At 38.1% G+C, this 27,149-nt stretch overlaps 2 protein-coding genes across 2 annotated transcripts in view; both read right to left on the reverse strand.

Moving 5' to 3' along the window:
• LOC127444754 (LIM domain only protein 7-like) overlaps positions 1-8,581 on the reverse strand; it is a 28,711-nt gene extending 20,130 nt beyond the window's left edge. Inside the window, exon 1 of the mRNA XM_051704314.1 lies at positions 8,249-8,581. Within this exon, the coding sequence (XP_051560274.1) occupies positions 8,249-8,581 (333 nt within the window). The remainder of the gene's footprint in view (positions 1-8,248) is intronic.
• Positions 6,346-27,149, reverse strand: part of LOC127444756 (LIM domain only protein 7-like) — a 36,683-nt gene continuing 15,879 nt past the window's right edge. Inside the window, exons 6-14 of the mRNA XM_051704315.1 lie at positions 25,072-25,178; positions 23,468-23,498; positions 22,202-22,315; positions 21,322-21,514; positions 19,199-19,346; positions 16,814-17,119; positions 15,543-15,851; positions 9,127-15,239; positions 6,346-8,884 (exon numbers count right to left, since the gene is read on the reverse strand). Coding sequence (XP_051560275.1) covers positions 15,128-15,239; positions 15,543-15,851; positions 16,814-17,119; positions 19,199-19,346; positions 21,322-21,514; positions 22,202-22,315; positions 23,468-23,498; positions 25,072-25,178 — 1,320 coding nt within the window. The 3' untranslated portion in view covers positions 6,346-8,884; positions 9,127-15,127. The remainder of the gene's footprint in view (positions 8,885-9,126; positions 15,240-15,542; positions 15,852-16,813; positions 17,120-19,198; positions 19,347-21,321; positions 21,515-22,201; positions 22,316-23,467; positions 23,499-25,071; positions 25,179-27,149) is intronic.

Raw genomic sequence — 27,149 nt, forward strand, 5'->3', positions numbered from 1 at the left:
GTGAACGCAACTCTACAGGTTCAGTAATATATATATATATATATATATATACACACACACACACACACACACACACACACTGTATCTTTGTATTAAAAAAACAAAGACGAATGTGATTCAGTCATAAAAATAATACAAGACACGTTCACCTTGAACCTAAAATTCAGTTCTATTTAATTTTCTTTAGGCAGTATTAACTGTATTACCAAAACACAATACAAACACAAATTCAATAGGAACACAAGGGAATTATTAGGCTTATGTATTATGATTATTATTATCATCATCTTTAAATTTAGAACTGTCTTTACATATTATTAGTCATTTTTCACCTGTTGTCATTGACGGCTGCTTGCGTGATGGCAAATGGGGCCATTGGAGATGGTAAATATTTGGATTTCGGGAGGTGGTTATTCGTACGATTTTTTGATCACTTTGTTATTTTAATAGCTTTCTTTGTTTCGTTTAAAGTGCAATTTGAATTTAGAAATGTATTTTAAGTGTTTCGTGTTTCAATAAATGAATTACATTTTTAAAGAAATGTCAATAAGCAAAAATATTCACCGACCCTCGGCATGGAAGTTGACAATAAAATCGGATATCGTAATATTTTTTAAGATGATTATCGATCAAATAATTTTTACATATCGCCCAGCCCTAGTTCCAAGTCTTCTAATGCACACTAAGAAACATCTGTCTCTCAGCAGACTTCAGAGAAACACACACTGTTTCCGAAGCATACATGGCTCTCATTTTAAAAAATCTAAAGAGACTACAAATAACACTTTGTGAACAACGCATTAGTGTGATGCACAATAAACATCCAAAGTCTTCAACCAAGTATGCAAAACATGTCATTCATCACACATTAACAAAGCAGCTGATATGAACCAATTCTAAAATGCAGCATATAGAATAAAATTTTTATTTTTTTTAAATCAATTATTAAAATAAATAAAAAAATAGTATTTCTGTAAGGACATAAACTTAATATACCTCCATAATGGCACCAAATTTCTCTAAACAAAGATACTATCTATATGACAGAAAATTCAAATCACATCTAACCTGACTGATACACAGCTTTATCCTTAGTGGCTCTCATCTCACCCATTTAAAGTGAAATTTCAAAGTCCCAAAATGCCTCTAAATGGCATCTAGTTATCAACTGCCTGTAATCTAGTAAATCAGTTTGTTCCAATCCATATTAAACTATAAGTCTCACCTGCTTGGACAGATTTGACACAAGCACCAGTTGAGTCCCAGTGAGCATGTAATCCAAAGTCTATCCCACTATTAGACTTCTGATTCAAGCAGACTCTCATTTCACTTTGACCCACCTGAAAGAGAGAGACAGAGATAGAGAGAGAGAATGTGACACCTGAGGATCCCATGACACCTGTTTCCTCATGAAATTGGGAGGGTTGATGCTCCAGTCAGTACCACACAAACATTCCACTATAACACTTATAACTACATAAAAATAATCACCACACCAAGGCTCTCAACAGTACATTATTAAACAACATTTTTTCAAAGAATCGCAATATTTATCTTCACAACACTGAATCGATATTCTAATGCCAAGAATCTAGTTACATTTTACTAAACATTCTACAACCAAGGTACTCTATTCCCTCATGTTTTTTTTTTTTCTTTTTTCTTCAAGACAATGGCCTATAGGCTACTCTACGCTACTACTATGGCTCTAAAATTAAGTGGGAATTTTAGCACTTGTTGCACAAAGCAACTAAGATAAGTGAGAAAACAAGTGAGCAAAAGACTGCAATGCATCAGTTTTGAATTGCAATACACTAAACTAGTGTTACAACGACTCAGCAAAAAAATGACAACTATCGTTAATAAAAATAATCAACAAATTTCATTTTTGATTCGTTGGATATTTGCAGCCTTGCACAGTGAAGCTCTGTCAATGACATTACTTTGCATTAGTCAAAAATGTGTTTGCATGATCAAATTCATTTGAAAAATAAGATAATCGTTAGTCGCAGTACTACACTAAACAAAGTATTAAACCAGTTTTAAACATAAAAAGGAAACAAAGTCCACTAGCAGAACAAAACTGTCTTTTTGAGACCCAGACGTCAATATATTAGATAATATCGCCAGGTGCCTGCTCATTCTTACCCCTACTTGATGGACTCTAATAATAATAAGTGATACATGTTGAACTGTTATCATTCACTGAATGTGACATTTCAAACTAGAGGTCGTCCGATATATTGGTTTTACCGATTAATCAGTGCCAATAGTTGCTTTTTGGAACTATCGATTATCTGCAGAAGTCAACAGCAATATTTTTCTTTTTTTTTTCTTTTATTCCTCCATGTTTCTCCGTGGCCGGTGCTAAAAGGTTCTATAGTTAGACGCCTTGGTTCTACAGTACAACAGCGGCCGAGCTATCAAGAGGTGAAATAAAAACAATAGCCAACTCTACGTGGAGTTTTTTGTGTCATGTGACTATGCCATGCACAAAGCTGGACATTTAAAAAGCTTATTTAAAACATTGTCAGAAAGCAAAAGTATATACAGTATGCAGTACACTATCATTACCTATAGTCATGATACAATAAATCAAACATCGAAAACAACATAAATTTAATAGTATAGGTAGTTTGATAATTAATTTGTTTATAACTATTTGCTGCATTAGAGAACTGAATGTTTGCCAACAAGGTGGAGAGGATGCTAATATTAGCTGTCCACATGGTTAGAACAATGTTAAAATGTCAAGGATGGAAACCGCTTAACTTTCATCTTAATTCACCATTTTGAAAAAAGAAAATATTTTTTTCATGAAATTTATGATTTGCACAGATCCGATGAGTTTTTATTTGGGATGGTTGAGGGCGATCCAATTTGACATACGTATAAACATAATTTAATGTTAATGTTTTGACTGACGGTGTCCCTAGAGAAAAGGATAAGGATTTTTTTTATGTGTGGATTTTTCCCCCTTTTTCACCCAATTTGGAATGCCCAATTCACAGTGCGCTTTTAAGTCCTCGTGGTTGTGTAGTGATTTGCCTCAATCCGGGTGGCGGAGGATGAATCCCAGTTGCCTCCGGGTCTGAGACCATCAACCCACGCATCTTATCACGTGGCTTGTTGAGCGCGTTGTCACGGAGACATAGTGCATGTGGAGGCTTCACGCCATCCACCGCGGCATCCGCACTCAACACACCATGCGCCCCACCGAGAACGAACCACATTATAGCGACCATGAGGTGGTTACCCCATGTGACTCTACCCTCCCTAGCAACCGGGCCAATTTGGTTGCTTAGGAGACCTGGCTGGAGTCACTCAGCATGCCCTGGGATTCGAACTAGTGAACTCCAGGGGTGGTAGCCAGTGTCTTTAACAGTGAGTTACCCAGGACCCCTAGAAAAGGATAAGTCTTTATACAACACTATTACCGAAGTACCAGACAATTATGACAAGGGATCGCTGATGATCTACTAATGATTAATAACGATCTACTATTGATGAACAGTGATCTAATGTTTATTAAATTACTGCTCATATAGTATTTATTAGCCTATATGACAATGTCTAATTTATAGTGTTTATATTGTAATACATTTTTGGTGATTGTAAGAGTTCATATTTTGTTTCCTTTATGTGTGTTTGTGTAGGCTGGGAGCACAGACATTTCAAAATAAGTGTCCTCAGTGTATTTCTGGCTTGATCACAGTTAAAAGTCCTGCATTATGCACCAAGTCTTATTTATTCATTTATTTCTGGTTATTGGAATTTTGTTTGCACAATAAACTACATCTGGGAGAGTTAGGCTAACCTAGCCCTAAGATATTTTAAAACATTCAATATATAGATTTTAAAAACTACTGGCCGATTAAATAGGTTATCTGTCTTTTCCTCCAGCTTAGTTATAGGTATCTGCAAAATCCAATATTGGTCAACCTCTATTTCGGGCATCTTGAACATCCCTTACCCACCTAGAACACTTTCAAACTCAGACAGCAAATCGATTCCCTCTTTGGATGAGAGAGCCAGGCAGCCTACCTTAACTTCCCTGATTTCTGAGACAACAGGAGATGTTTAAGTGAGGCAGCCATGGTCACTTTAGAGATGAAAGACTGAATGGGAGGTGCTAATGACCTTTCATCTCTTCTCTCCTCCCCATCTTCCTCTTTCTTAGTGTGGATTGGATGAGTGTTTGAATGAGAGTGTGTGCTTTCCTTGACCACTGAGGAAAGAGGGTATCAAGGACTGGTCTTTCTGCCCACTGATCAGACTCATATGAGAGTAATCCATATGTGGAAACCCAAGACAAAACCAGATAGAGTGAAAACTTCTACAACCACTTCAGCACGGACAATGCCTAGACACCCCTGTTGAATATCAGAACTCAATGGACAGATGGTTTATGTTTTATGATTTATTATTATTACTAAAAGAAATCTAAGCTTAAGGACAGAGACCCATTTAAGAGTATTTCAGAATAGCTAGAAAACACTTCCCACACGCCCACGGTTCGTTCACTGACCATGTGATGCATATTACAATACACACAAAAGTGGAAAGCACTTTCCAGATCTAGTAAGCTGACTTTACTCACCTTCTGGGAGTAAGAGCACACAGGTGTGTCATGTTTACAAGATTGATAAAATAAGTGCTGGCTTTGCCAAAGTTTGGTGAGTCAGGTTTGTGCCATCAAATCTTTGACAGATACCCAGAGTTTGAGGCAGTAAGTAGCAAATTAAGAAAGTAGATATCAACAAACAAAATTGTATATTTCACTTTGTTTTTTGAATTATGTCTATAAAATAGTCTGCCCTTTATACTTGTGGATTGCAGTAATTCTGACCACAATTCTGTTTTATTTGGAAATTTGTCACATTACAGAAGTAAAATGACTTGCAAACGCTGTTTCGTGTGTACTATATGGCCATCCAACATCACTATAAAATCAATGTATAAAGCAACAGTTTTGGGACTAACTGCCAGTACAGGCGTTTACGACTGACACAGAGAACACAATCTGTAATTGCTTCTGTTTGACACAAAATGGCCAAGTGTGTGTGTGTGTGTGTGTACGCTTCAGAAGCTTGTCATGGAAAAGCATGCACAGACACACAAAACAATCACAGCTTGAATTTCACAAGGAACCTGGAGAACAGAGCAGTAGTAGTGGTTTGGTCCATTATTTATAAGCAAGCCTCAAGAAGATCAGGTGGCGAGGAGTAACACTAAACTTCACTCACGGAACACTGCACAAACTACTGTACCACTCTTTCTCATCCCCCTCTCTTTCCTCAGAGAGACAGAGTGAGAGACATTAATAACTTCAGGGGAGACACAAGACTCCTTAGTTGAGTTGATAAAGAGTAAGAGCCATTGAGAACCACTGCATAGTTCAAGTGAACCTCTGTACAAGTTCAAAGATCAAAAAAAACTTTATGGCGACCCCAAAAAAAATCCCAGTTGATGTATGTCCTATGTATCCTTGCAGGTGGTTGCAGATATAGGGACATTCTTATTCTAGAGAGCACTTTATTGAACAAACATCTCTGTAGTGCAAGGTGTCATCTATATTGTTGGTCTGTTTTCCCAGAAGAGACTGTCAATTTCAAATGCATACATCTGCTTAGTCAGTGTTGTCAACTTTTAGGAGAACAAACTAGCATATAGATGGCTTCAAAGCTAATATACAATATAAACTTTTGTGTGGGTGGGCCAAGAGAAATAATCGATCTGTAAACGTTTTATTTAATTACATTTTTAGGTTTTTCATGTTTAGCTTATTGTTTCCAGGGATGTATCTACTTTAAAAATATTAAAAGATCAATCAACAATATTTGTGTTTGAATACATTGGAATTTTTTTATTATTCTTTTTTTTACGTGTAATATATGGAACACAAGATGGTTTGTGGCTTAGAAAGGATATTACTTAACATATGGGGATGTGGGGGATTTAGCCTACCTCAAACTTTTTTCAATGTAAAAACAGAATGGACATTTTAACCATAGAATGGACATTTTTTTTTCTAGCACAATTTGCTGCCATGTCTTTGTACAAGATACAAATGACAGAAATGGATATTGTCACTATGTCTCCACTGGATTACTGTCAATAAAATGACTTTTATTCTCTGATTGTGTCATTGTGTCGCAACTCTACTCTCATTAAAGTGGGGGAGAGATGCTGCTGCTGTGATAGCATGCAAGAGAGAAAAAGCTTAAAGGAATCAGGTTCTGAGGTGGAAAAAAACATTTTCAGAGCTATCTATGCCTGAGACTGAAGTTATGCAATAAATTCACACATATGATATTTGGAAATAGCAATTTTATTTTAGTCGCACAGAGAAAAAAAAAAAAAAGAGAGGCTGAAGTTTTAATAGCATATTTTATCATCCAAAATAATTTACATTTTACAGAGAAGCTTATTTATGTGGTCACAAGCTGCTTTTGATGCAAAGAACAAAAGTTATAACAAATAAAATGCATAATCAGTTCATACATATATTTGTAATTAACATTATTTTTGTATTTTTTTTTCTTAATTTTATCCCATTTTCTCCCCAGTTTGGAATGCCCAATTCCCACTACTGAGTAGGTCCTCATGGTGGTGCGGTTACTCACCTCAATCCGGGTGGCAGAGGACAAGTCTCAGTTGCCTCCACTTCTGAGACAGTCAATCCACGCATCTCATCACATGGCTCGCTGTGTATGACACCGCGAAGACTCACAGCATGTGGAGGCTCATGCTACTCTCCACGATCCACGCACAACTTACTACACGTCCAGTTGAGAGCAAGAACCCCTAATCGCGACCACGAGGAGGTTACCCCATGTGACTCTACCCTCCCTAGCAACTGGGCCAATTTGGTCGCTTAGGAGACCTGGCTGGAGTCACTCAGCATGCCCTGGATTCAAACTCGCAACTCCAGGGGTGGATTAACATTATTTTATTTTTTTAAATAAGTCGATATAGTTTAGAGTTTTAGGAGTTTTGAGAGCATTTTAACATCCAAAGTTATTTAATTCAGCATGTTATGTCAACTTGATCTGGTTTTAATGAATAGGTTAGAAGTTATTTCAATGTATAGCCTTATTAATACAATTCACAGCAATCAATTCACATTTTAACATTTGTTACAAATATGTTATTAGACAGGGAAAATAAAGATGTTGGAGCCACTGCACTATACGGGATGCCCGCCAACTAAATGCGCATCTCATCGCCGCATCGGTTGTAAATAGCTTGGTTAAATTAAAAGTGATCTAGTTTTGTTTTTTGAGCTGCTGTTGTTTTGAAAGCTTTGATGTTGACATTATCCAGCCCAACAACCTCTGTTGTTAGTGGAAAAGGGGCATAGGACAATGATTGTGTGGGCCTGAATGGCATTGGGTGGCACCAGACCACCCAGGCCCACCCATGGCTACACCAGTGCATGGACTAAATGCCATACAACTCCAATTTTGATTTCATGGGGCATTTAAAGTAATAGTTCACCCCAAAATTATAATTCTCTCATTATTTAGGGTACTCACCTTTAAGCTGTCTCAAGCTCTTATGACTTTCTGCGGAACACTAACATAGATATATTGATGGTGAGATGAGATGTTTTTGTCCATACAAAACAAGTAAGTGGGGTCCAACACTTTCAAGATCAAAAAAGGACAAAAGGCAGCATTATAGTAATCCATTCAGCTCGAGTGGTTTAATCTATGTCTTCTGAAGTGATACGAATGGTTTTGGGTTTAGAAACAGACCAAAATGTAACTTCTTTTTCACTATAAATCTTGACTCTTCCTCGCTCTTGATGCATCAAGCTTAAAATCATGATGGCGCCAAGGAGACTGTAAATGTTAAGATTTATGGTCAAAAAAACTTTGTAATCTGCAGAAGAAAGTCATACGGGTTTGAGATGGCATAATGGTGAGTAAATGATGAGAGAATTAGCATCTTTGGGGGAACTACTCCTTGAAGTATAATGTAAGAGAAAACTACAATATATAAACAAAGACACAAAGCACCAGATTAGAGAGAATGTAGTTGAATCTGCATTTTAAATCAGACAGACACTGTAGACCATGTGAAACAGCCACAAACAGCAAATCAAATGGGTCAAAAATCACAAGCCCCCACTGTGAGTGAAAGCATGCCAATACATGAATACTGGACCGGCAGTGGAAATCCAGACATTGCTGAAGAAGAAAACACAAGTATTACTGTAGGTAGCATAAATATGGCCACTTACGCCATATACTCTAGGCAGTGAGGACACTTTGGAGGGTTTGGCTCCAAACGGCCGGGGTGTGACACCTGTTGTGAGCCATGAACAACCTTCTGACCTTCTAAAACCTCTATGTAGAGTAGCAGACATCCGCGTTCCCCATGCATAAAAGTTCTCCAAGGGGCAGGCGCGATGATTCAAGTCTGGACCCAACTGCTCTGGATCAGAGACGGTCAGACTGGTGGGTGAACTCTGTTCAGGGCTGACAGCTGCTGGTGTACTGAAGACTTTACTGGTGCTCTTTTGGGCTGAGTCAGGTGTCTCTGCATTAATGTCACTGGTCAGAGCAGAAGACATGCCGTTTGTAATGTTGAAGCAGAGGTGGTGGACCACACAGTCAGCCCATTGCTGGTAATACTGGACCCAGCATCACTCATGAGTCCAGGCATATTGGAACAAGTAGAGAGTAAAGAACCAGCAACAGGTGTGAACACCTGATCTGAAGTCAGAGAGCCAAGGTGGGTCCTCTCTCCCCGGGTTGGAGGATACAGATTGGGAAGGGATCTACTGGAGGTGCACTGGGTGTAAGAGGGATCTGTCGCACTGGTGTGAGGCTGCACCTGTGTGGCAAGCATGTGGCTGCTTGTGGTCTCCTGTGGACTAATGGATGAATACAGAGAGAGAGAGAGAGAGAGAGAGAGAGAAAGACAAAAGAGTGGAAGACAGGTGTTACTATCAAATGTCTCTTTATTACACACAAGTGTGTATCAACCAGAGTACTGAGGGTGCCAGAAACATTATAAAGTCTTATTTGAAACTAAAAAGCAGGATAGAAGCCACTGTATATGTGAACAGGTAGGGTAGAAAACACTACCACGTGGGTAAGGAAGTGTGTACATTACCTCTCCTCTGGCACCCTAGCGAGCTGTGCAGTCTTGACAGCACTACTCCCTCCACCACTGGTAATGAGCTCAATTTGCTCCCTCTTCTCTCACTTCCTGTGGAGGTCACAGTTTGTGCTCTGGTGTTGGCTCTTTCACCTGCTCAGATCCTAAAGTGACAGGTGAAAACTGACTATACAGTGACAGGTAAAAATGATCTGCCAGACTATAGCATTTGAGTAATGTGTGAATGACCTAGAAGATGGGCAAAATAAATATCTCTGTGGTAAACAGAAAGAAAAAAACAAAAACAAACCTTTGACTAACTAAGGCCCCCTACAGTGGCAATCCCAATATATCAAACACAAAAAGTTGATGCTTATGTAATATTTTTCTGTGTTAAAATACTTTCTCCTATCCAAGCTTACTATGCGAGACAACAATAAGTCAGCCACTCATATGTTAATTTTCTTGAAAACTGTAAGATCTGTCTTTCTGTGGAACTTTGAAAATGTCTCTGGGCTGCATTTCCCAAAAGCATTGTAAGCCTAAGTAGATTGTAGAAACCATGCGTGTCTCTACGATCAACTTAAGCTTGTGATACTTTTGGGAAACCCAGCTCTGTTTGTTTAAGGCGACCCACTTAGACCCGCCCTAACAACGTTACTCAACCAATAGACCTTATTCACGCTAGTGCTATCTTTGATTTTTAATGGGAATGACAACGAGGCTGTGAGGGATAGACTTACCATCTCTTCAATGGCACAAATGGTATAAAGCTGTATAAAGCTCAGATTTTTCACAACTCATGTTGTTTGGGGTGCTTTGTATACTTAAAGTTCTTGGACAGAAATGTATCAATTCATCTAGTAGGTTCCAAGGCACTCTTTAGTTCTTAATTAAATCTGCCTTTATTAAGTTGGCCATTTCATTTTAGAAACAACTTAACAACTGTCAACAGCAAAAAAGAGAAATGTGGATTGCAATCCCACATTTTTTTTTTTAATTTTTTTTTTTACTGATGACAGTTTTTAAATGGTTTCTAATAGGAAATAGCCAACTTAATAAAGGTTGTTTTAATTAAGAACTGAAGTGTCTTGGAATCTACTTCTAGAGCACCTTCCACATATCTTTTAAAATTTGAGCAGACTGGAGTTTCTCTTTTGTCACTCAAGATATTTGATCAATATTTTGTCCACGGAACGATCCAAATTTTGTGACTTTCCCTAATTTCAGGTCATGCATGTGCATGCAAGGTGTGAACACACAGATGTGTTTTGGAAAGGCTGTAAAAAATTGTATACAACAATGTTTGCATGTCAATTTGATCTGCTTTATTTTATGTTCAAAGCTACTTTTACATACACAAAATAAAACATTTATTTGATGTATCTTTGTTACTGTTTTCACCAGATTCTTTGCTGTTTTTCATAGTGTGATTTCAGGTGAATTGCATTGAAACCAAATATGGTCATACCTTAAAGGGTGAACCCAATTTTTCAACATAATAGGAGTGTTAAGTGTTAAGTATTAAAAATCGCAACATCAAACAGAATCGGAATCTGTTTGCCTGAGCGGACCAACCGGGCCAGACATTAACATCACTGGCTAAACCAATGGAATAAGTTTGGGGTCAGACTACTTGTCCAAATAATGGCAGATGAGGAGAATGTTTGTGTTAAACAATTGACACTTCATGCCACTTGGCTTCACTTTCCTTCATTCCGATTCGGATGCTCTGTAACTGCTCCTGTTGAACCCTCTGCATGGCTGAGGGGTCAAGGGTCAGCTCCCCAACAGATCTCTGGTGAATATGCCATGACCCCAGTAGGTCAAAGTTGGAGCAGTTGTCAGATTCCTGTAATATGGGCTCTAGTGTAATGTCACCCATTGATTTGCTCCTGTTGGGTGGTAGTACAGAGTTAGAACATAAATCAGAACATATCTATACACAAGACCAAAAGATGAGCAACTGCTGGCTTTTAAAACAAGAATAATTGTGTTATACTGACATCTAGAAGTTAAATGAGACCTGATACTGTACCTGTCTCTGCATGAGCTGCGACACAAAGCCAAGACTGCAACCAGCAGCGAAAAGCAAACAGAGATAAACCAACAGAAACTCAAACACATAACTCAGATAAGCATTCCCAATTTGCTTACACATTGCTCATTAAGAAAATACCTTATGAAAAATGTTGCAGGAATAATTAACAATGAGATAAGCTTATGCACTGCAGGCGACACTACAAGCGAGGCAATGCTTTGTAACATCCAGCACTTCGGAAAATGTTACATGATGGTCTATAGTGATTCCCTTGTGTAACTTTGTATAAGGATGAACTTACTAGAGGAGTGAGTTTTAAGAAATAAAGCTCACATCACAAAATCACAAATGCAAAAGAGAAGCAGCTATTTGCTAGCACAAAATGACAAGGCCACCAGTGAAGCAACATCAAAAACCCTGAACTCACCCAATTTAACAGGATCGTCTCATGGGCAATCTGGGGAACCATGGAAAGTCTTTATAGTAAGGTATACATTTTTCCTCATACAGAGGAAGAGAGGATTAACTCGGCAAATACAGAGCACTCTAACTAGCCTTAAAAAAAAAAAAAAAAAAAAAAAAAAGAAAACCGTTTATGGCTGCCTGGGTAGCTCAGCGATTATTGACGCTGACTACCACCCCTGGAGTCGTGAGTTTGAATCCAGGGTGTGCTGAGTGACAAACTGAGGCTGAGTGAAACAAATTGTCCCGGTTGCTAGGAAGGGTAAAGTCACATGGGATAACCTCCTTGTGGTCACGATTAGGGGTTCTTGCTCTCAGTGGGGCATGTGGTAAATTGTGTGTGGATCGCGGAGAGTAGCATGAGCCTCCACATGCTGCGAGTCTCCGTGGTGTCATGCACAGCAAGCCACATCTTAAGATGCCCAGATTGACTGTCTCAGAAGCGGAGGCAACTGAGACTTGTCCTCCGCCACCCGGATTGAGGTGAGTAACCACGCCACCACGAGGACCTGTTAAGCAGTGGGAATTGGCATTCCAAATTGGGAGAAAAGTGGATAAAAAAAAATTAATAAAGAAATAAATAAAAAAAGTTTGTCTTCAGAGGTATTTTAGGAATGAAACAGGAAAGACATTTGAACAAAGACATAAAAGGACTTTAAAAGCTCACCTCATAATAAATAAAATACTGAACTTTGCAGGACTGCCCTTGCTGGTTTTAGAGGGGTGTTTAAGCTGGATCTTTAAGCTGAGTGTGCTTTCAGATCTATGTGTAGTAATTTAAACAAGACATACACAAGTCATGCTGGCAAGTGAGCGAGAGTCAAATTCACACAAATGACGCGTTTCTGAGCTGGTATATTTACTGGCACACAGAAGTTACATTTCAGTAATGAAATTGCTTGACTTCAGACCGCGACATGCCAGAGAGCCACAACAAATAATATAACAAGAGGAACTTCATACTACTACAGATTTTGAAACATATAGAATTTGTTCCACATTTATGAAAACAATGAAGCAAAATCATTATCATTTTTTGTCGGCCAAAATCTGTTTAAGAAACAAACACAGGAAGGGCCTTCCCCCATTTATGTTGATGGAGATCCTTCACTTGTAGCCCTTAACATTTAATGGCAGAAGTGGACCTGCTCAGATCATTTTCACTTAAATCATACACAGCTTGAGCAAATTCATCTCAAACCTGGACATAAATGGGGTGGGGGTCAAATATTAAAATGAACAGGTCAGGCTCCTAGATTAGATGGATGTTCCCAAATTAGGAAAATGTTATATGCTCCAAATGGCCACAATTGCTACATCAGGCTTAAATCAGACTCCACTAAAAAGGAAGCAAACTTTTTGGGCAAACATACATGGTATATGCTGTATAAATTGCTTGTACTTGCTTAATCACTGCTGCATCAATTTGTTCCAAACCAAGGTTTTAACAAATAGAATGGGCCAAAAAATAAAACTCATTCAAGACCAAAATAGATTATTTTTATACAAGCATTGTCTGCATTTAAAGGGGTCATGACATTAGGAATCAAATTTTCCTTGACATTTTGACAAGAGTTCATTATGCAATAAAAAACATAAAAACTCAGATTCCTCTCCAGTCCAAAAAGAGCATTTATTGTTTCCACCCTGCAAAAACAACTAGTTTTGAAATCAGCTACATTGTGACGTTACAGTGTAGTGTCATTTGCACTGTTCCCACCTCCACAACACACGTAGTCCACGTGGCAAGTTAGTTGACAGAGAGAGAAAGTGGCTGTGATACTGCAATACTGAAAATGGTACTATTGTAACTGTAGTTTGCTTTTAACCAGTGAAAAGAGTAAAATTAGGTCCCCAGACATTGTTGTGTTCCTGGTTGGGGAAAAACTGCATCTCTGCATAGCCTTCAAAAGGAGTTTGGATTCAAATGTTTGGATTATTTTGATTCATGGATTAAATTAATTGTTCTGAGAACCAAGGATTCAGGTTTTGCAATGAAACTTGTATTGAAATATGTAGCAGTGGCAACAATATTGGACATAACGGTAGGCCTAATGCCGGTGAGTAACAAGTTGTAGAGCCGAGGAGGGCGGGGCCGGGCTGGAATGAGACACACCCGGTCCCCAATCAGCCTGATGGGGCGCGCGAGGGATAAAGGCGGCCGGGGACGACAGTTCGAGAGAGAGAGAGAGAGAGAGAATTACAGACAGCTGTACTGTGTGTTTATAGTTGTGTGTTTTGTTTAAGTTGTTTATTAAATTATTATTTATATTATTAAGCCGGTTCTCGCCGCCTCCTTTCCACTGAACCCCCTTACACAAGTGAAACAAAGTTTCATCTGCCTGTGTTTGTTTTTTATGCAAGGAATTGTATTGTCAGCCGTCTTTAAATCACAAAATAAACCATGATCATGTTTCTAAAGGGGAACGGATTGTGCTTATTACATGGTTACTTACCAAAGAAATACATAATTCCTCACAATTGATTTTAGATTAAATTATTTAAACATGGCAGAAGAACGTGGAGCGCATCGAAAAACAATGAAGTATATGGTAGTAAAGCTGCCTGCTTTCCCATCTGTCTCATTATAGCCATGATGTCATGCATTTTGGCCGAAATGAACGCATCATGATGCCCATTTTCCCGTATTTAAGCAAATTAATCGAGGGAGACTCCCTCCCCGGGTCGACCGATGAATCATTCCCCAGCCAGCGAACATCCCTTATTTCCTAACGGGACATGTTTTGAAGCCAGGGGATCAAACAGGGCTGACCATCCCTTAACACTCCCTACAGCTGGAAATACATTAACCCTTCACATTCGCAGCTTGTGTTCGACTATTTTCTATGTTTACATGGCATTATTGTATCACCAAATCTTGTATGCCACAGAAGGATTAGGGAGAAACAGTGTGACGATTGTGCTCCATTTTCTGTTGTTATTTCAGTCAAACTGTTGTAGTTTGATTGTGTGCTTTACATAAATGGAACATATACTGTATCTAGCAATGATTGCCTGGACTGAGTGCTTTTAGGGGATTTCGTGAATCACTTACAAGTTTTCATTCTCCATTCTTGGCAAATACAGTTTCACACTTGTAATGTCGGGAGGGCATTTGATTTTCAATGATGTTGGTCAAATTAACCAACCAGTGGATGTGTCTTAAAGGTGAAGTACACAGAAAACAGAGCGTTTCAGACAGAGGGCCAAAGATAATTGTAATACTACATTAAAGTTTTATACCCAAAAAACAGTCAATGTTATAAGTGAACCTCAAATAAGAAAATAAAAAATATGCATGTCATGACCCCTTTAATTAGTGTTACAATATCCTTCCTCAAATGTATTTGGCTCTTGTTAAAAGGTGAAGTGTGTAATTTCTGTGGCACTAGCAGAATTGCAAACTGGCTTAGTGCAGAAATTACACATTTCATCTTTAATCATACAATGTGCACAAAGTAGTATGGATTTCAAGGTTTTGAAATGAGTATGAGGTGTGTATAGGACCGAGTCTCAAAATTTGTGTGGGGAACTTGGAGCAGGTGAGAAGGTTCGAGCAGGTGCAACTAGCCAAGGACTGATGTCAAAATCAGAGTCATCCTCAGACGAACCAGATGTCTTTTTGCTATAGACAGGAGAGATAAAGACAGAGAAAGAGAGGAGGAAGAAAAAGCAGAGGAAGAGACAGGTACATTTTAAAGGGACCAAAGATAAGGAACTATATCTGTATAAAGCACTGATGCATATGGAAATGCGGAGGACAACAAGCACAGAAGGTCCTGAAACATCCATTAAAACATTACATTTACAGTTTGATCTGGACTAAAATCACTGTGCTAAAAGTTGATTCTCCACCAGGTTTCCTACTTGTTTTAAACTACTCAATCTCTGTGAACAAACTCTTCTTTCTCCCTATCATGAGACAAACCTGAAGCCTTGCAGCTTCCTGTACCATGGCCTGCGCTGGGACCCTAGCCTGATCTTTTTAACTTGTAGATCTTCCTCCGGTGTCCAGTATTTGGGTAGAAACTTGTCAGAATCGGCATTGATGGAGGTCTGATGTTCAGCTAGAAGCACCCGCCGAGCGTAAAGGTCGTCCAGCACAGGATCAGCATATCCGTGGTCCTCATCAGAGTCACTCATGCCATCATTCAGTGCTCTATGAAGAAACTCTTCCTCTAAAGTGTCTGTTTCCAAATCAGTCTGTCCATTTCCAGAGGGTAGGGAGGACAACACACTGCTTCCCAAAACAGAGCCATCCGTATGAGTATGAATGCATCCAAAACAACAGGACGAGGGCAAAACTCAGCTCAGTTGCACTCAATAGCTCAAAGTTGCACACGCATGCAAAAATGTGTTAACCTGTTAGTCACACCTTGTCCCAGTGTTTTCTGCACTGCAACGCTGTTAAATCTACAGTGCAATGGCAACAGCAATCATATTTTACCAAAGTTGCTGTCTGAATTGAATATAATGAGTTGAAAGGCTGGGAACTGCAAAATAAAAATAAACAACTGGCTGGCTGAAGGCAAAAACAGACATCCAGCATGAGCAGTGCAGGATGGTTCAAGAAAATAAACTTTCTCAGAGTAATTTATTTTAATGAATCACTCAATAACGCTCATGAACTACTGTACTGAGTTATTGGTTTGAATCATTCTAATGAATAAATTATTCAGTGGTTGTGCATTTTACAATCGTGGGCCTAGTTGAAGTTCACAAAGGTTTTTTTTTTTTTCCTTTCATAAATATATAAATGTCACAAAAAAATATTTTGTTTATTATGAACTTAAAACCAATTTTGGGGGCACTCCCCTGCAGCAGAAACAGTATTTTGTAGGAAACACTGCCTTAGTTAGTGGAAGTAAATGTAATACACAGCAACACTGAACCACCATTAGTTCTGGCAATGGGATGGATGAACAGCAAATTAGTGAATACTCACTGGGTGATAACATATCCTGTATTCCAAAACCAAAGGATGACTCAAAGTAGTTACATACTCATGTAATTGAGTTCTACCAGAGCAGTTTTGAAAAAACAAAGCACAGCTACTAAATGAATAAGCTGGTTTAATTCAAGACAGAGGTAGGTTGACATTGAGGAACAAAATAAATTAGCAGTTGGATGTAACAAAAGCAAAAATATTAGGGCACCACAGCAGACAGTCACTGCATGAAACACTCTCTGAACTCTGACCTCTGGTTTGATCTCTGCGGTGGCATTGCAGCCAGCCGTGAGGCATCTGACAAGGTAAGCCATGACTTCCCAGCACTTGGGGTCCCCATAGGGGTCACTTTGAGACCCCTTGGTTTTGAAGGGATTGCAAAATTCATAGGTGCCACACAGTTTACAGAGCGAAATCTGCGACTGGCTAGGTCGTCCTGCACAAGGTCTGGTTCAGGGCGGTCCAAGTCAGAGTCACTGTCACTCTGGTAACTGCTCGCCCATTGGAGGAAGGCAGAGGCAGGAGGGAGGTCATGGCATAAGCCCTTCCCACTTTCACTACAGCCAAAAGATGAGGTGGATAGACTAAGAGAACCACCTCGAGTCAATTACATGCACAACAGATGAGCTCTAAATAAACTCTTTGTTATCTTATCAATGAAGTGACTAAAAGACATGTTATGCACAATTAAATATTCCTTTAAAGGGTCATATCATGAAAAAAATCAAATTTTCTAAAAAGTGAAATAAAAGACTGACATAAACACTCTAATTTCAACTCAACTCACTTCCCAGTCCAAAACTGACATATTTAAACTAGGGCTGTCAATTGATAAAAAAATCTTACTGTAATCAAATTTATTACATGACATGCCAATTAACTAATCTAATTTATCGCATATGTAAATACTTGCAGGAAATGGCCCCCATGTAAAGAATTTAATTTAATATATAATGAAAATAATTAATATATTATATATTAAATATAATAATCATTTATAATAATATAACAAGATTAGTCATAGATTTCAAAGACATTACATTATTGTGGCAGATGAGTTGATCAGACAATAGAAAAAGTGTTTTTTAAAGTCAGTACTGTATTTTGTTAGGAATATTTCCATATTATTGTACATAAGCATATTATTGGCCTACAGTCCACTGCAATCCATTTAAAAATCGAATCAGACAATTTGTCCAAGGTAGACTTAGAGATATTCTCATAGGAAGCATTTTTGTACTCCGTTTGTACACGTGCGTCAGACAGATGCTTTTGGTGCGTTTCCCTGTCATTGCATCACATTTCACTAGTTTTCATTCTCTCCAGCCATAATCGCCACATTTTTATGATGCTGCGTCAAGTTAAAGGTACTTCAAAAACACATCTAGAGACCCCTGCACTCAAGCTATGTCTGGTTTGTTGTCTGTACAGCTGTGCAATGCCTTTAGTACTGAAGCGGCAACCGCCACCTGCTGACTGAGACTCGCAAAAACATTGATTTTGTTCGAGTTGACACTTCAGTCTTGTTTGGTAGAAAAATTCCTTATTAACATGCCGTGATTAATCGCATTGGCATTAATTTAATTCTAATTGTTTTAATTCTTACATTTTTTTTTATATATATAAATCACACTGAATTAACAATAAATAGACAGCCTTAATTCAAACTAAGATACAAAATGTCTAATTCTTTGCAGTGTCACACAGATGATCACAAACACATGGCCGCCTAAATTTACACATCAACAATACATATTCAGTGTTTAGCAACTTGCTCTACCTAGTCATAGTGAAGTGATGAGGAAGTAGGATAGATACTTTAAGTCTTCCAAAACACCAGGGGGACAGATTCATGAAAATGCTCGTAAGAAAACAACTGAAGTTCTTATAATAAAATATCAGTAGTTCGTAAGAAGGTATTTAGCTATAAACATTGACAGCTTAGGGGGAAAAAAGAAAAGAACATTAAGACTTTTCAGTAAACATTTTATTTTTTTTACTTTTTCTTAAGTTAGAAAATGAAAAGAAAGCAGTTGTTAAGAAGAATTTTAGTCTTAAGAATGTTTTGTGAATATGGTCCAAGAACAAGAAGATGCTATTATGCTATTATTCCAGTTGATAATGACAAGTGTAAAATGTGGGAGGTGTTCGCCAAACATAGTGCTGTGTGTGTAGCACCTGCTAGTCTGCATTCCCTTCCAAAGAACGTGAACGTTAGGAAAGAGAGCCTGAAGTTTTTTATATCTGGGTCACTGATCAATTCAGTCCACATTTTGTGGCACACTACAGCTCTAAATATTTATGAACCTCTCACAATGTAATACATACTTCGCAAAGATGCTGCAGCAGTGGAAACAGCAGTGGAAACTATATATATCGGACCCGGCAGCAATACCTGCAAGTAACCTCTGTTCCTTTGTTCACACACAGAGAGGGCGTTTACAGAGAAGGCTTAAAGGTTGTCGCAAAAATCTTCTTGTCTAATGCTATAACATAAGTGGACCTCAGAGAAAAATATAAAATTATATTTATGATATGACCCCTTTAAAGAGCTTCGCAACATTGATCATCCAACATCTTTATGCAAAGTAAGTTTTTGAAGCAAAGTGATACAGGAGAGAGAGAGAGTTTCATACCTAATGAGGGGGCCTGTGCAACCCCTGCCCTCCTGGTGTTCAGCCCTCTTCCTCAGAGCAGACGGGATGTGCACACTCTCTCTGCTTGTAAAGTCACTCTTACTGCTTTCTGCCATCCTAAAGCAATGTTCTGTGTCACTACAGCAACCTGAGAGAGTGGAGAGGTGAGAATTATGCAGAAGTGGATAAACAAATGAAAAACAGCGAACCACTGAGTACTATGAACAAACAAAGTAATGTGAACAAATGCATTGGCTTTCATGGAGTAATGTAGTCCCTTTATTGGCACATACCTAACTTCACTTGGCAGCAGCTCTGTGCATTAACGAATGGGTGTGGAATGATTGTGAATGTCACACTTACGTGAATGGAAGGGGTGAAGGGACAAGATCTGGGTGCTGATCTTTCATTACCAAGTATTTGAGAGATGCAATATTGAAGTCAGAAAGTAAACAAGAGATTGTGATTTTTTTTTTTTTTTTTTTTGGTGATCTCCAAGTGACACTATGGCAACATGTTCTGACATAAATAGTGTTTGTCGACTGTATTTGTTTGACGTAAAAGAACCATGTCATGTCCATTGCAAAGTCTATGCTACAGTAAGTAGAAGTGGAGGAAAAATGTAAATATATAATTAAAATAGGCCTGTCCATTTAACGTGTTAATTTAGAGCAATTATATAAAAAAAGAGTTAAAAAAAATGTACGCAATTAATCATGCCCCCGATGCGTACCTGAATTCCATTAGTATGGATTTTCCTAACATAGGAGCAATTTAAGCTTAAAGTACATCTGTTGTTACAAGTCACATCAATAGGTGGCAGCGCGCCTCAAACCTCATAAGCAGCGCAGCTACAGAATGAGGACCACTCACTGAGGAAGCACAACAGGTGAGCAAAGCACAACAGAATAGATCTGTTGGATCTTGAGATGCGATTTTCAAAGTTTCCACTGCATTAAACTTGACACAGCTTCCTAAACATGCAGCGTTTATAATGCTGAATACCAGTGTGACACTCCAAACGTGTCCGTCTGAGGCACGTACATGTCCCTAGAGCGGCAATTAAAAATAATGCAGACAGAATGCAACATGTACTGTGAGAACTGTACACAACAGACTGCTGTCAACTGTACAATGTAGGCTTGATTAATAATGTGAAAATAAAACAAACAATATACTGAGTTAAGCCACATTATATTTTGTCTAATCAATGCTTAATTCATCTGCCACAATAATGCAATGTATTTCAAAATTAATTTCAGTCTGTTTTATATATCTATTATAAGCCCTATATAGTATATTAATAAATATTTAAATTATTATGCATTTTTTATATGCATTATCTTTATTTGGGGGCCTTTCTCAGCAAATAATGATATATGCGATTAATTCGATTAATTAATCGGCATGTCCTGTTATTAATTAGATTTTTTTTTTTTTTTGTCGATTGACAGTCCCACCTTAAAAGTATTACAATATTTTACCTCACAGTGCCGTCTCGATATTCTTATATATTTTTAGCAACATTTTTCATAAATGTGGGTAAAAAAAAAGAAAAAGAGATTGACCACAACTCAGCAAGTGTGTGGGACAATGAAACATACCGGTACATGTAGCATTAGGTCAACAAATACCGTTTCTTTTTGACCAAATACAAAATCAGCATAAGAATAAACATTGTAACAAAAAGGTATGCTATTTGGCCATGTTGTTGTTTTTTTATTGCTTTACGCTACTTCTATGGCTCGACGATGAAGCAAGACTTGTTCACTTGTTGTGCAAGTCCAACGAAGGTGAATGAGAAATGAGTGAGAAAACAAAAAAGAACCACCACAGTTTTTGAACATCAAAATATGCAACATCAAGATAAACATATTGTACAAAACATTATTGTATGGCAATCCAAATATCAATATTAAATAGTATCGCCATGTCCCTGCTGAATCTTACCCCACCGCTACAGATTGATCGGCCACAAGAGTAGCCTTCACACAAAACTTATCAGTGAAGAGCATGTGACATGTACAACAATATAGACATGACATAATTTTGTTGTAAAATATTAAAGACCATTAAGTAATTAAATCAATTAGTAATAAAAATGAACAAACATGCACACTTGCCTTTACTGCCAGCTCTGAGGGTGCTGTCTGATGCCAAACTGAGTGTGCGAGACTCCAATGAATCCAGGCTCTCAACGGAGTCTTCTCTCCTGTAGCTCAGCTGCTTCAGACTGAACAGATCCTCCCTGTCAGAGAACCAGCCCTCTGCGTAGCCACTGTCCCTCACACTTGACTTACAGTACTCCTCTAGAGCCTAACAGATGATGAACAATAAGGCAAATGAGCATATTTTAGTGAATAGTCTTGAGCTCCAGTGGACTCTTACAGTGGTCTTTCATTTCACTGACCTTAGAACTGACATACACACTGAGGAATATGTTGGTCAGCGCATCGATAATTACTATTCAAGGACCATCAACACAGTTACACCTGAGTGATTCATTTTATCAGTGGCCAAAATTAATGAGGAGTTCAGGATTTGCACGATGCCCGTACTGAAAACACACAGAGGGTGACCAAATCGCATGAGACTTAAATGAAACAGCCTACTGTTTGAGTAATGTATTAATTCTAACTGGAAAGGGCCTTTTCGGTCTTATGGAATGATTACAACACACAAGAACACCTAACTCCGGTGAGTTAACAGTTTAAAGAAGCATCCACCAATATTACACATTTTATTACATTTGTACAATGTCAACTTATGATTCAATCATAAGCTAAGTAAACAATAAAAATTAAAAAAAAAGACCAAGAAAAAACAAATTCATCACAAAACAAAACACAAAATGTAACAAAAACAAGCACCAATACGAAAACCTAAAAAAAAGAGAAAAACAACCACCACAACACAAAAGAAACAAACAAAACACACACACACAAAAAGAAATCAATCAAATCCAAATACTCAAAACTAAAAAACATGGTCAAATGGAAATACCTTGGATAATGCTATGCCCAGCAAACCTACAAAGGCTTTCAGGTTTAGCAGTGGTCCAGTGTAAAAAGGGTCAGCCTGGGCCTTCCTAACCAACCAATATATGGTGATTAAAACCTGTGCATGTATAGATGAGAAAAAAAGATTTTATACAAAGTGGGGCAACATCTCATTCAAAACTGAGGGAAAAACTTGCCAGATAAAGCTGTAGTTTTCCCAATTTGTTTATCTTTCATATTAACATCTAACGTTGGCATTACATTATAATCTCGAGGTACAAGATATCTCTTATTGGTACAGTTTTCATAATTGAAATTTTAACACGATATGAGCCAAACGCCTATCCTGACTATTGTCTGGCTTGTATCTGGTGTGTTTGTGTGGGATGAATTGCTGTGTCCCGGCTTTGTCCCTGTTCTCATCTAGAAAGCTCTGACCGCTCTCTCTCTCTCTCTCTCTCTCTCTCTCTCACACACACACACACACACACACACACACACACACACACGACAGAGGCTACAGAGCAGAACTGTGGCATTACACACGTAAGAGACACCTAACTCTTGGTGCCTAACTGGATCTCCGTATTAATTTGAATTATTCTAATGAGGAATCGAATAAAAGAGCAGACGTGAGTATTTGTACACAAGAATTCTCCTGTCATTTAACATGTTTGCTTGCTTTTGTTACCAAGAAAGAACTAGGATGCATGGCAGATAGGTACACCTTAGTTAGTGCCTGCACATGCAGTGTGGTCCAAATCACTTTTACATGCAATGTCTTACTCATGTACTAATTATCTTTTTCTTTATATAACCATTGACAATTGGAGACTATAATGAGTGTGCCGGAGAACCATCTGAGACAATCTCAAGCTCACTGGAAAACCATTTGAAACAATCCTGAGAAACAATCTGCAGGTACCACACCAAAACGCAACAAACCGTTCATTCACAAACAGTTCATATTTGGAAATTCTGGCCTGCAATAAGTCATTAAACCGTAGTGTGCGCGCAAAGCAGTTCTTGTGGCTTTAAATGTCCACTTTTAAATGCATTGACACCTTCAGCAGAACACTGAGGAGATAAGCACATATTAAACTGTTTGGTATGCCAACTAAGGAGTCAAATTGCAAATTCAGTCCGAAGTTATGACAAACCATGAGGCATAGACTGAATTCATACACAACTTTATCTTCTTGTATTTGGTTTACCATTTACAAGTATATCTGTTTTAAAAGCAGGTAAAAAAAACACAAAAAAAACATACATTTTTCTGTCTCCTGCTGGTCTCTTTACGCCTGAGCAAAAGGAGTGAGTATGGTTCAATGTGATAAACATTTTCTGACAGACCATTCCAGCTTACTCTAACAGTTCCAGTAACTAAATCCATATCCCTATACCCTCCATTAAATAAGTCAGTGCTATAAATGGACCTCACCTACCATGTGAGCTTTCAGAATGTCATCAAGTTCACTTTGTAGACATCAATGTAACAGATAAAGACATTCAATAAGTCCAGAAATGAAACAGTAACCTATCTGAGGGAACGACAAATTTGTTCCCACAGCGTGCTGACAGCGGACACGTGAGCCCCTTGTTTGTCACTATGGACTAGCAAACATACTTTTACAGAGGAATGCCACTATTTCAACAACAGACACACAGTGAATTACATAAAGGATCAAGTTTTTAAAAATAAGTCAGACAGGACATAAGAAACAGCACTTAATGGTGAAGTCTGCAGTTCTTAAATTATTAAATGAAAGTGTGTACATTATCTAGTTGAGCCCTAAGTCAACTTGACCACAAGAGAGAATGCAAGTTAAAAATAGAATTCAGATCCACTATAGCTTCCCCAAAGCATATGGTTTAAAGGAACAGACATATGGGGCTAAATTTAGGAGTCATGGTGTCCCAGCTCCATCCTTGTGTGCCCCTCACCCCTCTACAAATCCAATGGTTGGGACATTAAGCTCTCAGCATGGTTGGAAGACATGATTTATTGTTCAGAAAGGTTGAGTCAGGACCTGAAGACACCTAAAAATCACACAACGTGATGGAATGACTACAACAAATGTTTTTAAAACACAAATAGTCAAGTTATCATTTATCCAGCTGTAAGCACAGTGTGTCCTTCACAACAACTAATTTATATTTTGCATTTACACAATTCAAGAAAGTTGTCCCAGAAATAAGAAAAATCGCTTTTAATGAGTTTAAATTTTAACCCCCAGTTTGATTCCTTCGGTATTTGGATGTTAGGAAAGAAGCTGGTTACAATCACTGTCCCATCATTTCTCATGTTTAATGCCAAGAATATGGCACATTTTCTCCAGTCCTGATCTGCATGATGACAGATCACGAGTCAATGCGTTATGACTGACTGCTCTGCCATTTAAATGCCATCAGATTTCATTCAAAATATTTCCATAGGACACTTTGACTGAAACATGGCTGTGGTTGGTCACGTATCATTGTTTGAGTTTAATGGTTGACAGATAATATGTGACAGGACTCAATGATGCGTCCATGCAGCCTTCCATTTGGTATGGAAATGAAATCTGACCGCAAATACGATTCAAATAAACCCTCTTCCAGAAGTGACAGGCAAGACTTCTTTCTTTAAACCTGTACAAATAACGAATGCAGTAATAATACGGTTTAAACAGACACATGGGTGTGCAACCTGATATTAAAGCTTTATTGGAGAGCATAAAAATAATAATAATAATAATAAAAAAAAAAAGAGCAATGCAATGACACTCAGCTGACAAACTGCTCTCTCTGAGAGTTCATAAAACATATTTGCTTCACTTCAAAGCTACAATGAAATCAAACCAGCAATATGAATTTTCACGTCTCTCTACTCACCTGACAGTCACTCCGTTGGACACATCCTGCAGGTCTCCAGGATGACAGAGCTGAGCTTCATTGAGACCTAGTTTCTCACAAGCCTTGAGAAACACATTTACGTTATCCTGAGAAGAGACGAGACCAGCGATGACAATTACAGCTACCGTGAATCACAGGTTAAACGTATATTCTTCAGAATTCCCATCATCCTCAAAGTTTAAGCACTCAGTGAATAAAAAGTCAGACAAGCTTGTGTATTGGAGTTACACTGAGAGCGAATGTGCAAGGAAATGGGTTGAAGAGAGAAGGGGTGGGAACTGGAGACATGTGTCAGATGCTGTCCCAAACACAATTCTCAGCATTTGAAACCTGTAATCTTGTGTGTACATGCATAGACATTTTCCCATGAGTCCAATGTTTATGAATACATACCTGAACTATCTGATAATAAAAAAATAAAACAAATTCTGTTTCAATGGAGACTAACTGGTTGAGTTTATCTAAATGTTTGTGCCTATTGTATTTAAAGCTAAAGTGAGCAATTAAAAGCCATAGCGATTTTATGAATGACACAAACCTTCAAAGCAGTTATCAAGTACACAGCACAATTTCCAACATAGCCCCGTATCGGGATGTGAATTGTTTTCAGAAAATCACATAATAAATGACAAAGGAAGCCTCACTTTGTGTCCAGTCAAATACACGCTTAGGAATTTTAGAATCTAGACCACACATTTTGGGTTTTCTCTGTTTAAACTAAAAATGACTTGCCGAAATAACAACAGGTGTACAACATGAGCATAAACAATTGTAATCGAGTGATTTAGGGCATTTTCAGACCTGTAGCTTGCTTGATTTGTTCCAAAACAGGGGCTAAAATCGTTACAATAATGCATTTTCTTTATGGTTCGGTTCGCTTTCAGAAGGTTATATTTTTAACAAAAAATTTCTGTTGTGGTTATTTTTTACCCATCATTAGTTGCTTTTGAATTATTTTGCATTGAAAAGTACCTGTTCTCACGGTCAAGGAGCTCGCTCTCACTCCCTCTCGTGCCCGCTCACTTGCATAAACACATTTACACAGAGTGAAGCCGCGTTTTTATCAGTCAAAAAGTTGCTGACGCCATCCTGTGTCTGTTCTGCCGCTATCCAAAAGAGAAGCGATAGTGAAGACCAACCTACATCTAATAAAGCTGCCAAAAGGCTACATCTGCATGTTGATGATGAAAGAACGATTTTTTCAAGCAAGGTGGATGTGTATTTTCAGTTTTTGAAGCCATTAACTCAGCAGGGAGCCCTGACAGTCAAGTGATTAATGACCTCCTGCTGAGAGATGCTAATATGCGCTTCGTCTCCCTCTGCTTGGCTGGCGATTGTTAATGAAGCTCACACCTGAAAATCATTGGAAAAATCAGTAGTGCCGGTTTTGATCGCTATTTATTTTTGTACTTTATTGTTATCATTTTTACATTTATTTTGACATTTATTGCCACAAATTTTGTGAATTATATTTATCAGAAGATGAAAATCAAAAGATTAGCATTGTTAGGCTTTTATTTGTGCACATTTGATTAAAACTACCCCAATTAGGTATGTAGGTGCTTTATCCTTGGGTTTATGACTGCTTTTAATTTTACCAACCACCAGATGGAACTGTTTGACACTCCAGAGGTTTTAAATCTTTTTCCAATGAATTCAGGATAAAACTTTAAAGCTTCGAAAGGGCTTCATTTCCCCAACACTAGTAAGCCATTTGTAGATTGATTTCCCTAAAAAGTGTAAACACTGTGCCAATATCAAAACATTGCTCTGTTTATTGGAGCATCCCAACAAGCTCAACATCGCAACATTAGCTCAACCAATGGCACGGATTTGGGGTGGGACTATCTGTTTGCCTTACCAATGGATTTGTTTGTTTCTTTCATTTTTTACACCATGCCAGATTCTATGGCTATATTCATGGCGGGAGCCAGGTTTAAAATAGAGTTAAATAAGGAGTTTACGATTCATTTTTCCTAAAAACCTTAAAACTAAATTTGGATTCACTTGATGATTAAAAACCTTTTCAAAAGTATCAACTGAATAATACAGGTTCC

Source organism: Myxocyprinus asiaticus, chromosome 8 (assembly GCF_019703515.2).
Source record: "Myxocyprinus asiaticus isolate MX2 ecotype Aquarium Trade chromosome 8, UBuf_Myxa_2, whole genome shotgun sequence".
Lineage (NCBI taxonomy): Eukaryota > Metazoa > Chordata > Actinopteri > Cypriniformes > Catostomidae > Myxocyprinus > Myxocyprinus asiaticus.